General features: G+C 33.7%; 1 protein-coding gene across 1 annotated transcript; it reads right to left on the minus strand.

The window, feature by feature from the left end:
* Positions 1–3,722: 3,722 nt before the first annotated feature.
* On the minus strand, positions 3,723–10,160 carry LOC149885140 (uncharacterized). Its single transcript, XM_090094636.1, has 3 exons — positions 9,944–10,160; positions 9,761–9,803; positions 3,723–3,747 (listed from the first exon to the last, which is right to left on the minus strand). Exons 1-3 carry the CDS (start codon positions 10,158–10,160, stop codon positions 3,723–3,725), a joined length of 285 nt encoding a protein of 94 aa, XP_089950762.1.
* Between the last annotated feature and the right edge of the window lie 4,204 nt (positions 10,161–14,364).

Raw genomic sequence — 14,364 nt, forward strand, 5'->3', positions numbered from 1 at the left:
TTCCATCTCGACGCTTAAAATATCTCCATCCATGACCAGCCTTTCATATTTTGGATCAGTAGGCTTCTTTTCTTTCGGTTCACGACGTATTCTCTTTTCTTTAGCTCTTTCCAAAATATCATCTTTACTGATCAAGTTATTTTCAACCGCAAGCATCAACAACGTTGGCATATTTTTAGCTGTTTTAGTTACACCGTTTTCATTCAGCAACTCTTTTAAAAACTTTTTTGTGTAATGCATTTTATTTTGCCAAGATTTTCTTTTAAGTCAATTCAATTTTTTTCACCAATGACAGGCTTTGTTGTTTTCACTGCTTTGATAAGATCCTCTTTTTTCATTTGTGAGTAACCCTTTATCGCACGACTTTTAGCTAATTCTTGCAATTCTTTTAACGTTTTGTTATCCATTTTTTTAGATAAAAAAAACTAAAAATCACAATCGATCTTAAAAATTCTTCGAATTTCCATGTATCTAAAAGATCTAAAAAATCGTAGATTTTCCATGGATCTAAAAGATCTAATAAACAGCAGTCATGTGAGTTCCATTTGAAACAAAATTAAGCAGCTTGTCAGAGATCACCACAGCAAAGATAACGGTATTTGCAACAGTTGAAGTTCGAAATTTAAGGTTGATCACCAATTCAGCTGTTTCTGAAGCCACTCTTTCTTTTTGCTTGCTGATATCAACAAAGAACAAGGGATACAGTTTTATATAATGAAACAAGGACAACCCAGATTGACAAACAAGTTCGTTTGTACCGTAATATTTTTCATCAAAAGAAAACGTATCTGCATAAGCCATGGTCACTTTCTTTTCTCCAAAATTCAAGTCGTAATTATAATTTGGGTACCTTATTCCATTGACGGTCACGTAAAAATTGCTAATATCGCAATGGTCAAATAGTGACGGATTAACAGTTTGACTAGAGGGTCTGTTCGTCTGAAGTCCAAACAAAACAAACATCGGAACGCTTTTGTCGGTGATTCTTCCAAGCGACCAGGTAAATTCCGTTTGACCAGCAGGAATAAGCTGTCTTTCGCATTTGTTTGATTTATAAGGTACTTCGATAGGTATCTTTTGAGCTATTAAACTCATGAATTCAGCATTTCTCGAAACACTCAATTCAGCGCGTGGCATATAAAGCTTGAATTTTTTAAGATCAATCATTCCTATACTAGCGCTCTCCGCTCTGTAAATCGCATCATCGCATTCTTTCTTTGTAAAGGTGATGGTGTGTCTGAACCCATAAACAACTTTATTATAGGTTTCACAAAAACCAAAAATGTGCTTCAAAGGTATCCTGAACGAAAAAGCGCCAACGGATGTAGTGTCTGCAAACAAATGGTCTCGTCTAACTTTAAATCCTTCATTTTCAACAAGATTTGATGTGTCCATGAACCACATTTGCTTCATACCATCTGTAATCTGAAATCCGTGAGGGTATTTCACCATTCCAAGAATGTTAGTGGCATGACCTGGATAAATAACTCTTTCCACTTGCTCTCCAGACAAGTCATAAGTCACGTCGTTAAACAAATACATCAAAGCATTATTCACCAAGGCGATCTTGTCTGTGGCTTCATAAAAAGTTCCATCACTCTTTTTCAACACTCCTTCAATAAGAATGTAAGCTTCTGATGGCAGTGTTTTAATGGATTGACAGTCAATTTCAAAAGTGATCGTTCCTGAAGAATTTAAATCAAGATTGGTTGGAAGGTACTCGAAAAAATCCAATTTTTCAATGTCAGTGTCATACTCTGGTTTATCAGTCAGTCTTAATCGATCTGTAGTTATCATTTTATAGAAAGAAAAATTTTTTTAAAATCATTTCATGATCCGTGGAAATCTACGATTTTTAGATCATTTCACACTCATCCTTCAAGCGACCACTTAAAATTATGCGATCTTCAGTCCTCTTCCCATCTTCACTAGATCTTGAATTCGAATCGCATTCTGTTTCGACATTTTCCTAGTTTGAATGGATGAACCAGTCTTTAATTTCACAATGGCCTTTTTACCTTTATCAACAGCCACATCTTTAGCAGCAGAAATGGCAGAAAGAGCCAACTCAGTACCAGCAGATTTTGCAGCTTAATCGCTTCTTGCCCAATTTTGCTTGATGCAGCATTTTTAAGCATACTCATTGTTGCTTTTGACATACTTGAAGCAGCTGCTCTTTTAATGAAATTTTTAATCAAGTCTAGAATACCACCTCCTCCAACAACGTTCTTTTTCGCATATCTTCTTTTGTTCACAATGAGCATTTTTAAAATAAGCATTTTCTTTTTAGATCATCTCATGATGTTATCAATCGTCTTCATTAACGATTTGTATTCCGATTTATTAATCTCCCCTTGTCTCAACAACTCATCGCAAATGCTCACAGCTACATTTCTTGATCCCGTATTTCCAGCATGCCAGGAAGCAATACTCAATTCAAGCTTTTCCACCAGCGCATTCGGATCGCTTGGAAGAATGATCACTCCATGGCCTTTTTTCCCTTTTTCGATAAGCATCATTTTTTCCCAAATAGCAGCAATAAGTTTCTGATACTTTGGTCTTCTTGAAGCTTTCGGTTTATTCGGCTTTGTATCAGATTGTATAGCATCACTGTCCATTAAAATTTTTTCATAATTTTGCAAATCTTCATCCGTATACTCGCTCGGTATTTCAAACTTTGTCATGAGATCCCAAAGACCTTTTGTTCTTTCATACCTTTCATCACCAACAATAATGTCATCTCCATCCATTTCAACCTCCATTTTACCAATGAACAATTTATCATCAACTTTATTCACTTCAAAAGGCATTTTGGATACAAATTTTTTAGATCTTTTAGATCCATGGAAAATCTCAGATTTTTTAGATTCTTTGAATCCGTTGAGCATCTTCTCGTTGCTTTCGATGAGAGGCTTAAACAGCTTGCTCACATTAGCTTGAAAATCAGCATCTAAAATGTTGTCGTTGATGCTGTCTTGGTAAATCCTCTTTCTTCTCTCATTAATCTCTCTCACAATTTCATCTCTTTTATTCGGGTCTTGTATTTTAAAGAAAAACATCTTTTTAAAATACGTAGACAAAAAATCATAAATCAGTTTTCACATTAATGTTATCCCTTCTTAAATTCTTCGAATCCTGGAAAAAATTAATTTTTTTTAGATTCTTTGAATCTGTGGAAAATCTACGATTTTTTAAACATATTGTTAAACGCTTGAATCGCGTCATCTCGACCTTTTTGGATCAGTGTCTCTTTAGCCAATTCATCTATTCCGTTTTTAGTTTTGGTTCGTATTTCCTCCGTCAACGCTTTAAACTTTTGAAGCTCACCAAGAATCAACTGAAACTCTGAATCGCTTATTTTATTATCCATCAACGCTTCGGAAATGTGCTCGCTGATCGTGTTCAATTTTGACTCTGCCAGCACTTTTATCTTTTCATGCTTTTCCGCTTTCAAAGCCATTCTTTTGTTCACTTGACCTCCGACAATCGATAAAAAACCCATTCCAATAGCTACCCCTTCACACGCAATCGCTGCTGGACTTGCAATAATCGTAGACAAAAGTCCTATTCCAGTCGCACCCAATCCCTGCATCGTATTGTCCACATTCGAAATGATCCTGAAAACGCGATGGTACTTTTTGCTGAGATGAACTCTTTTAGCTTTTTCAGTTTCCATTTCTTTCTGAATCTCACCAATCTTCTGAAGACGGTAAACGTGTCCATCATCCACTGGAGCCGTTGGAAGAACTGGATAAAGTTTTTCATTCAATATCTCCATTTTTCATTAAGAAAGATTATTTTAAATCAATGTGCGTAATCGTGCAGAACTTTTCGCCTTTTTTAACAATCACATCCTCTTTGCTGTTGCTGTTCACGTCCATAATAACGTTCTCTACAGACTCTGAAATAATAACTTCGTTCTTTCTATAATTCAACTGCTCAGTGATTTTATTCATTAATGTCACCACTGCAACACCTCTTTCCAAATTCAGTCCAATGGATAAAGCTATCGTTGTATGGGAGAGAGCAACAAATTTAATGTCTTTCTGAGCAAAAATCTCATACTGTCTGTTCGTGTTGTAATAGGGTGGATGATCCAACGTTTTCGTATAAAAAATAATGTTACTCGGTTTTCTTTCCTCCAACTCTCTGATCCTCTCTTCTAAAAACCTTAATTGCAATTCCAAATTGTGAACTTCTGCTGAGGCAACATTTCTAAAAAACTTGTGAGGAGCATGCATTTTAAAACATCTTTAAAATTTTCCTGTTGCGTCTTTTGCATCTTCTGCTCGTAAAAAGTGCCTTGAATTTCTTCACCGTTAGCATCAGCGATTTTATACGTGGGAGGATCCGTATACTGAACTTTTGACACGGTAAAAACCTCTTCAGTCCATCTCGGTGTATACCCTTTTTCAAAATGAGACTTCTTTTTTGTGATCCGCATTTTGTCACCCATTAATAATTTCGGCTTTGCTGGTAATGTTTGATCCTTTCCATACAGATTCCACCATACCCTACCTTTATTCTTTTCATCACTGGCTTCCACTGGAGTCATTTTGATGGAAGAGTGCTTTTTGTTGTTGTAATTTTTCACCACCTCATCCAAAACATCAATGTATTTATTAGTATTGTTGGCTGAAAAATATTTAAACATTCTCTCTTTCATCGTTCTGTTCCATCGCTCGACGACACAGCTTTTTTTCTCATTTTCAGTGGAATACAATTGCACACCCAACGCTCTCACGTGCTTGTTGTAAAATTCTTTTCCTTTATCCACCCAAAATTTGACGCATTTTCTTTCACTGAAGATTTTTTTCAACGCTTCAGCTACTTCAAAGCCTGTTTTGCTTTTTAACGGAACGATCCATCCATACTTTGAAAACACATCAATCACCATGAGCAAATATTTTACACCGTTGTTAAACTTTGAAAACGACTGCATGTCCACCAAATCGGAAGCCCATATCTCATCCATGTCGTTCACAATCACCCTTCTTCTTTTAAAATGGTGAATGACCGGTTTATGAAGCTCCTCTGCAAGCTGATCCGTCCATTTCAAATCACTCACACCCAGTCCGAATTTTGCTTTGGCTTTAATCACCGGAGTAATGAGCTTTCTTTCGTTGATCTCTCTTTGAGTGGGATTGGGAATCGAATTCATCTCTTCAAGCATCATCTGATCTGCTAAATTTCTGCTTTGAACGTCATTGAAATATTTATACGCCAAATCATGGTGATACGCTGCATTGTCCACTCTGTCTACCGGCTTGCTCCAATCTTGATACATGTCTGTTGAAGTCAACCTCTTGTCCAAATTGGTTCCAGGTCCTGCAAAGTTCATTCCTGGAATGTGCATTTCTCCTGGAAATTTAGCCCATGGAAGCTTGATTTTGCTCGACAGCTTATTGATTGACTCTACCAAATCACCTCCTTTTGTTGAAGAAGATGATCCATCGAGCGCATGCGAAGAAACAAATTGACATTTGGTCGTTCCGCAAGAGTGGCAAGTCCCATTTAACATAGACCTATTGTTTTTTGTCATCTCATTTTTCAAGTGAATGGTTTCAGTTTCTCTTTTGCATTTAACGCAGTACATTTTAACATATATAAATAAGTTTTTTAACATAAAAATGGACATTGTTGATTTGTCATATGATAAAGAAAGCATAAGAAATCATAACAACTTCTTTCCAAGAGACATTCGAGGACTCATCGTTGGAAAATCTGGCTGTGGGAAAACAATATTGATGTTAAACCTGTTATTAAGACCTGGATGGCTGGATTACAACCACTTGCAAGTCTTTGGCAAATCCCTTTTCCAACCTGAATACAAAATATTCAAAAAAGCCTTTGAAAATAACCTTCCAAAGGACTCATTTTCCAAATGTTCATCGCTCTAAAAAAATCTAAAAAGGTTGATCCTGATGAAGTCATTAAAGAAATCTCTGAAGAATGTTCTTCTTCTGATAACATAGAGTGTCATTTTTTCGAAAGTGAAGAAGACGTTCCTAACCCTTCCGATCTCGATAGAATCAAAAACAATTTGCCGATCTTTGACGATTTAAAAGGAGAAAAGCAAAGCATGTGTGAAAAATATTACACCCAAGGAAGACACTCTAACGCAGATTGCTTTTATCTCGCTCAAAATTTTTTCGATCTTGACGGACATGCTATTAGAACCAATGCCAATTTTATTTGTCTATTTCCTCAAGACGATGGAACTGTTGGTGAAATTTATAAAAGACACGCCTCATGTGATATGAACATAAAAGAATTTAGAAAGTTTTGTAGAGATTGCTGGTCTAAACATCGTGGATTTGCCGTCATTGATCTCTCCTCTGAAAAAGATAATGGAAAATACCGAAGACGGTTTGACGATTTTTTATTTTTATAAAACACTTGTGATTTCCATGAATCCGAAAAGGATCTAAAAAATTTTCACGACATAAAAAATGTCTGGTATAATCATTGACGTGGATGGTAAATTAAGTGTTATCACGACTGAATTTTTAGACAAAATTTCTTTTTCCTTTTGAGAAAGGCAAAAGTTATGAAATGGCTTTTCTCGGTATGGAAACGTACAATAGCATTCCAAATGTAAACAGTAAAAACAATTCGTTCAAATACAGCATGAACAATGGAGCTCATTGGGAAAACATTATCGTAAACATTATTACTCTTCAAACAACCTTCAAATTGGAATCAACATTAATACTTTAAAATCAAGCATTAAACTTGGTATGAATTATCTGATTGACTTTGACGTTGAGAACAGCATTGCTTCAGTTTTAGGGTTTACTGAAAGAAAATTAAATTCCAATTACGAATACGAGTCTGATCATATTGCTAAAATTTTAAGCTGCAACACCATCAAAATTGTTAACAACGTTATCGGATCATCCTACATTAATGGAACCCAACTCAATTGCATCTACTCCTTTTACCCAAATGTTAACCCTGGTTACAAAATCATCGAAAGACCAATGCATTTAATTTATCTTCCTGTTAAGCTTCTTGAAATTTCAACAATGGTTACTCGCATCATTGATCAAAATGGAGATTTAATCGATTTTCGCGGCGAGGACATCACGATCCGTTATCACATTCGAAAAGTGAAATAAATAAATTTCTTAACTCTATAAAATGTATCAAAACATCAAACTCAACATTTCAAAAGGACAAGCTGACAAAATTAAAAAAGTCATTCAAGACAAAACTGCTGCTAGCATAAAACTCACTCATCAAGACTTGAACGGCGAACATGTTCTTGCTGTCACTAGCACACAACTCAATCAAATTAGAAAAGCCTACGAAGCTGGAAAAGGTGTCACGCTCAAACTCAGCAAAAAACAACTCATGCACAACGCAAAAGTTGAAGGAGGATTCATCGGTGCCCTTTTACCTTTATTAGGAACGCTTGCCTCTCGTGCAGCTCCAGTACTTGCAAAAGGTTTATTGGGCGGACTTGCTTCATCTGCCGGCTCAGCTATGGTTGATTCTATCGCTGGACGAGGCGTCAATCATACAAGCTCAGCTAAAACTAATAAACCCAAAATATTTTACTTGAGCAAAGATGGAAAAGGCATAAAAATAACCAAACTTGGCTCTGGCTTATTCCTAAACTATTGGAATGGTAATACTCAAGGCGATGGGCTCTTCATTAAAACTGGAAAAGGACTCTTTGTTAAAACTGGAAAAGGACATGAAATAACCGGAGGTTTCATCGGTGCACTACTCCCATTGCTCGGTACGCTTGTTAGCACTCTTGTTTCCGGTTCTGGTTTACTTCTAGGCCCCAATTCACCCTTCAATAGCATACCCATTCTTGGATCCATTCTCTAATTTAAACTTTTTAACAAATTTAAAAAATGATTAACGTTGAAGGAATTGTTTTACCTAATGAGGCTTTAACCAACTTTCAACTGCTAAAGACTGCTAAACAGTTAAAATTAAAAAACTTTCGAGGTGTTCTTGTTAGAGACGAGTTACCGAAAAAACCAAGAAGAAAAGAATGTGGCATTGCAAACACTGGTGATTCAAGCACTGGAGGATTTCATTAGGTGTGCTGGTACAAAGACGCTGATAAGAAATACAGTTTCGACTCTTATGCTCAGCCTCCTCTTGCTGAACTGGTTGACTATTTAAAAAGCCCTGTTTATTATAACAGCGAAAGGGTTCAGTTTGGTAATACCTCTTATTGCGGTCATTTATGCCTTTACGTCTTGAAAAAATTGAATGAAGGCGCCGCTTATCAAGATGTTATTAATACCTTGTGGTAACACTCAGCGCTAACGACGACAAAAGACACATCTTAGAAGACGGAATTCACACACTAGCCATTGGTCACTACAAAACAAGGACTTGTTAAGACAACACTTTAGACATCGCCAAGGTATACAAATAACATGATTATTTTTATACTTCTTCATGCCTCAAAACATGAAAAACGTTTGCATCCTTAAGTTTGTCTCCAAAAACACGAAATGAAAAATGTTCACTAACTCATCAATGTTTGCATCCTTAAGTATGGAAAAGTATCAATGCGCTAGAACCGGCATTTCCTTATATATATTCTCAGACTTGCATGGAAAGTGAGGTGCTAAATAAAAAAAAACATGACTAAATGACATTGGTTTTCCTTGCTCATTCACTTTTGCAAGATTTTCTGATTTTTGTAAGTTCAAATAATTTTTTCCCAAATAAATTCTCTTTTAAAATATTGGGAGTTATTTGACTTTCTATATAGTGCAAGAAACAAAAAGCATGGTAAATTATGTATATCATGTACCTCTAGGGAATGAATCACTGATATTTTCAACAAACAAAACAAACAAAAAATGTGAAATGTGAAAATTTATATATACCCAACACCTTAAAAAAAAGACACCGTTATAGTAGTTACAGAAGGATTTACAAGATTCAATTTGACCATTTCATTTTCAATGAGACCACATAGACTGAGGATTAAACCCTCTTGCAGAAGATTATGCAATGCTTATTGCAAAAGAGTCCATCATTATCCAAACTGACAAAATACGGCTTTTTTATGAGTAACAGATAATGATAAACAGAAAATGAATATCATAAAAGACAATAATTTAACTCACGTTTTTTAGGTGAAGGAGATGCTGCAATACTTTGCATTTCTAGGTATTCTATTGTATAAAAAGTAGTAACATTAGAAATAGCCCCATGTTATAGAACCAATTAACTTATTTAAATATGATGTTATGAAAGAATAGTTACGAGCAGATGCCCTTCCTAAAATTAACCTGTTTTGCAGATCAGGATAATTCAAAAATAGGGTTTGTTGTTCCCTACGGAGGGAAACTGTTTCTTTTTTCCTATAAAAGATAGAAAAGATAAGAATTTTTTTTACAGACTGACAAGCTAAATCAAAAACAAGTCTGGGGTTCCTTTATGTAAAACTTTCTCTCCGTTGGGAACATAAAACATAATTCTACTTTTATGATATAAAGAAAAGGATTTAAAATACTCACTCCGCATAAATGAATTTAACAAGCTTGTTAACGTTTTAGTTTAACTTCGTTTTTTCCATAAATAATAATTGTCTCTTACCAACTTTTTCACTTCCTGTTTTTGTAATTGGCACAATCTCATTAACATTAACTAAAAGTGTAAAAATATATATAGAATAATTATCTTTACAATTGATAAAAATGACAACAAAGTAACAAGTATTTACAGATCAATGTCATTTTTAATCTACCAAAAAACTTTCATCAGAATCTGAACTAGCGCACATGTTGAGTATGCCCAATTTTCACAAGTTTCTAAACTACCTAAAAGCAATTCTCAGAAAAATGATTTGAATATTTCATTTTGCAGCGAAGCCTGAATAACCCTCTGTGATTCTATATAATAATTCCGGCTAAACATAAAACATACTTCATGGTTGTAGAAGAAATATAAATCAATGTACCTGTGACCTTCCTGTGTACAACTTTTCCATACATCCAATCTTGCTGAGGAATCTGCTTCTTCCTTAAAGCACGCTTTTTTTTGGCCTTTGGTGGAAACCTGATAATATCTTTACCTTGTAGCCAACAAAGTGGAACCACCCCTTCTTCTTCTATTAATACCCCATCCTCATTTTGTCGTTTCCAAATAGCTCGAGTATTACTAAGATCTTCACTCATTTTATACTCTAAAAAAAAATTTTACGATGAAATAAATGTTTTACCAAACTTTAAAAATGAAGCTGGAACCATAAAGAATTAGAGACACGTAAGAAATACATCTACAACTACACTGTAGGAAACATTTCAAAAACATCAAATGTTAGATGATACTGACACAACGAAAGCCAGCTGGATACACAAGGAAAATAAAACTTATAGCAGTGGATACACAAGGAAAATAGAACTTATAGCAGCACCAATTTACAAATTTACATGTATTTATTTAATTTAGACTAGATGAATAACAGGATATATTACAAAGCCACTTCTGAACGGTAAACAAACACATTTTCGTAGTTCCTTTTTAGGAAAAGTGAGTTTAGAAAAATCTTGATTTTTTCCTAGGAAGTAAATTCCTAACAATTTAGAGTAAATTGACGATCAAAAAATGACTTTAAGCAGCTCTTTTTATAAACATCACATTAGTGTTGGTATTATTATTTAATAATCTAATAAAAACAATTTTCCCACCTTTATTAAAAAATCAATTATCTCTGCTGCTTAAAGTAACTTTCTGTATTGGTTTTCATATTGCTCTCATAATTAATTTCTTCACTGATGGCTCGCTTTACAATACAGTTCACAAAATACTTTAGAAATTCCTTACAGTAAGGAATAAGGCTTTTACGCAGGTCACTATCTGGATGCACCAGAATAAATACTTAAATTGACAGTGAAAGAAAGTGTTCATAGACAGATTTAGAAACAATTCCTTTCAAAGAAACTTGTGCAGTGTATAAAAGAAATTGTCTGAATTCAGTTGCTTTCCACCTATCAAGTTCAAGCAATGATCGCGGCCTTCTAGCAAAATCACTTGGAATATTATTTCTAAAATTGATTAGTTTCTCAGAAATCTGTAAAATATGTGATTGTGATAATCTAGCCATAGCACCTTTACGGAAATAATTCAAGATTCTTTTAACAACCCCAAGACATATATATATATATATATATATATATATATATATATATATATATATATATATATATATATATATATATATATATATACAAGGTGTGTTCAAAAAATACCCGGAATTTTCGTTTTTTCGATAAAGTATTTATTTATTCGTCTACATTAATGTTGTCTCCTTCAAAGTTGTCCCCATTGGATACTATGCACTTGTGCCAGCGCTTCTGCCAATCCTTGAAGCACTTCTCAAACTCGATCTTAGGGATAGCCTTTAGTTCACTCAGCGATGCGCTTTTAATGTCATCTATGCTTGTGAAACGACGGCCTTTTAAGTTTTTCTTCATTTTTGGAATAAGAAAAAGTCAAACGGAGCCATATCTGGTGAATATGGAGGTTGGGGCACGACCACGGTATTGTTTTTGGCCAAAAAATTACGAACAAGCAACGACGAGTGGGCAGATGCATTATCGTGGTGCAAAAGCCATGAATTGTTATGCCATAAATCGGGGCGTTTTTTTCGGATTGCTTCACGTAAACGTCGCATAACTTCAAGGTAATACTCCTTATTAACCGTACGATCTTGTGGTAAGAACTCATGATGAACTACGCCATTATAATCGAAGAAAACAGTGAGCAAAACCTTAACATTTGATCGAACTTGACGTGCTTTTTTCGGTGTTGGTGACTCAGGGTGCTTCCATTGTGACGATTGTACTTTGGTTTCGACGTCATAAACGTACACCCATGTTTCATCACCAGTTATGACCCTTTCAAGCAAACTTGGATCGTCATTGACGTCATTTATTATCTCCTGAGCGATGTTCATGCGATTGTTTTTTTGGTCGAAATTCAGCAGTTTTGGAATGAACTTTGCTGCCACTCGTTTCATGCCCAAAACATTTGAAAAAATGTTATGATATGAGCCAATTGATATGTCAACTTTATCAGCAAATTCTCTTATTGTGATTCGGCGATCATTCATAACCATTTTTTCCATTTTTTCACGTTTTCATCGATTATTGACGTGCTTGGTCGACCGGAGCGTTTGTCATCTTCAACGTCTTCGCGGCCATCTTGGAAACGCTATACCACTCGTAAACACTTGTTTTTTTCATAGCAGACTCACCATAGGCTTTTTGTAACATTTCACACACTTTGTTACACTTTATTTCTTTTTTAATGCAGAATTTAATACAAATTCTTTGACTCTTCAATTCTTCCATTTTTTAAACAAGCAAAAATCGCCGAGCTCATAAAAACACGTCGAACCTTAGCGACTACTACAGACAAAGTAAACAATGAATATAGCTGAGCTTTCTATCATACTTTAGGGGCATGTTTACCAACACACAAAAAAAAATGCTGACAATCGGACTCTTCAAACCCGGGAAATTTAAAAAGTCCGGGTATTTTTTGAACACACCTCGTATATAGGGAGTTTAGGCAATTTTTATAGCCAAAGTAAATCTTTTTTATTTAAAATCAATTGGATTCCTTAATATATTTTATTTTCAAAATGGTTTCAACCACTTCTGTAGCTTAATTAGTTCCAAAGATATTCGTGTTTTAATACTTTCAATTCATATACATTTTATGAAATATTTCCTTAAAGTCTCTCGTTAAACTTTTGGCACCGAAAAAAAAACTTTTTTATCTTTTTTTTTTCCTTGCGTAAAAAGTTGCGTAAACAATAAAATTTTGTTAGAAATTTATTGTATATCCAAATTATTTGAACAATTCATAAATATAACTTTTTTCAGGCTAACAAACACGTACTATTAAATGTTTATCTAACTATAGAAAATGCTTCAAAATTGTTTCACATAAACTAAAATTTTAAATGTTTTTATTTGTAATACGTTAAGCGTAACAAAATAATAAGCGTAAACAAAACTTTGAGGAGAATTTTTAATTTAAATTAACCTTTACTATTAAATTATCAAGTGAAAATCGTGGAAATTTAACAGGACGAAAACTTCAAAATATGTAAAAAATAAATATAAATCTAAAATTTATCTTTACATAAATAAAACAAAATTTAGTCAACGATTTGTTAATAATTTTAGTATTAGATTCAAAAAGAGATTTAACCGCTTATAGTCTACTGTTTCGACTAATTTATTATTTTCAGCACCTATGATAATAAAAACTTTTCGAAAACAATGAATGAAAAACTGGTTGAATTTATCTATATGTTGCGAATAATTTGAACTCAAAAATTTTCAAAATTCATTCAAAACTTCGCGAAGTTATATCTGTAAATTTACTGAAAGAAACATTTTATTATCGGATTGCAATTCAAACTTCAGAGTATACTCTGAAGTTTGAATCGCAGTTCGATATTAAAAACATTTTTTTTTATATTTTAAAAAAATTAGAGGATAGCCCTTTTCTAACAGTTCACACAAACAGATGTGTGTGTGTATATATATATATATATATATATATATATATATATATATATATATATATATATATATATATATATATATATAAACCTTAAACTGTTATAGGTCGGAACAACATTTTTTTACAAAAGTTACACCATAAAAGATAGAAACGAGGTTAGCAAAAAATTTCCTACCTCAGACGCTTCAGAAAAAAGGTCGGCATTGCCGAATGCTGATCCTAATTCTGAGGGCTGTATGTATTGTCATCAAACAATTTTATACAAAATTTGCCTTGGCTATTCAGTTCATAAATTAGAAAAAATTGTCTAATTTACTTAACGAAGTGCGCCAACGAGAAAGTAAGCCCTAGGACTTTGTACTCCATTAGTGAGTTGTCATGTTGCCTAAGGTTAGCCCTCCATATCTGGATTCTTTCCTTTACTTCATAGGCAGTTTATGTAAAAGTAATAGTAACTTAGCCTAAGGTTAGCCCTCCATATCTGGATACTTTCCTTTGCTTGATAGGCAGTTTATGTAAAAGTAATAGTAATTTTGCATTAGCTTTTTTTTTTTGTTATTTTAATTTTTAATTTTTTTTTAATTTTAGTATTTATAATATGCTGTATAATGTGCAGTTAAGCATATAGGTAAAAATATTGATATATAATATAAAAATATCTTTAAATTAAACAATATTGGTACATATAAATATATCAGATATGATTCATAACACTTATAAAGATAAAAACAACTGTACTCAAATGCAGTAAAAACAAATTACTTAATAATAGAAGAAACAAGATAAATTTATACTATGACATAACTATAAACTTATATTAAATAAAATTACCTCACAATC

Source organism: Hydra viridissima, unplaced genomic scaffold, assembly GCF_058129835.1.
Source record: "Hydra viridissima isolate aposymbiotic clone 2 unplaced genomic scaffold, HvirCarnegie_v1 scaffold_8, whole genome shotgun sequence".
In the NCBI taxonomy this organism is placed as follows: Eukaryota; Metazoa; Cnidaria; class Hydrozoa; order Anthoathecata; family Hydridae; genus Hydra; species Hydra viridissima.

Coding starts and splice junctions, on each gene's coding strand:
- LOC149885140 (XM_090094636.1), bottom strand. CDS start 10,160: ATGAGTGAAGATCTTAGTAATACTCGAGCTATTTGGAAACGACAAAAT. Junction 9,804..9,943: donor TGTACACAGGAAGGTCACAG/GTACATTGATTT, acceptor AATTGCTTTTAG/GTAGTTTAGAAACTTGTGAA. Junction 3,748..9,760: donor TGGGCATACTCAACATGTGC/GCTAGTTCAGAT, acceptor AACTTTATCCAG/TTCTTCCAACGGCTCCAGTG.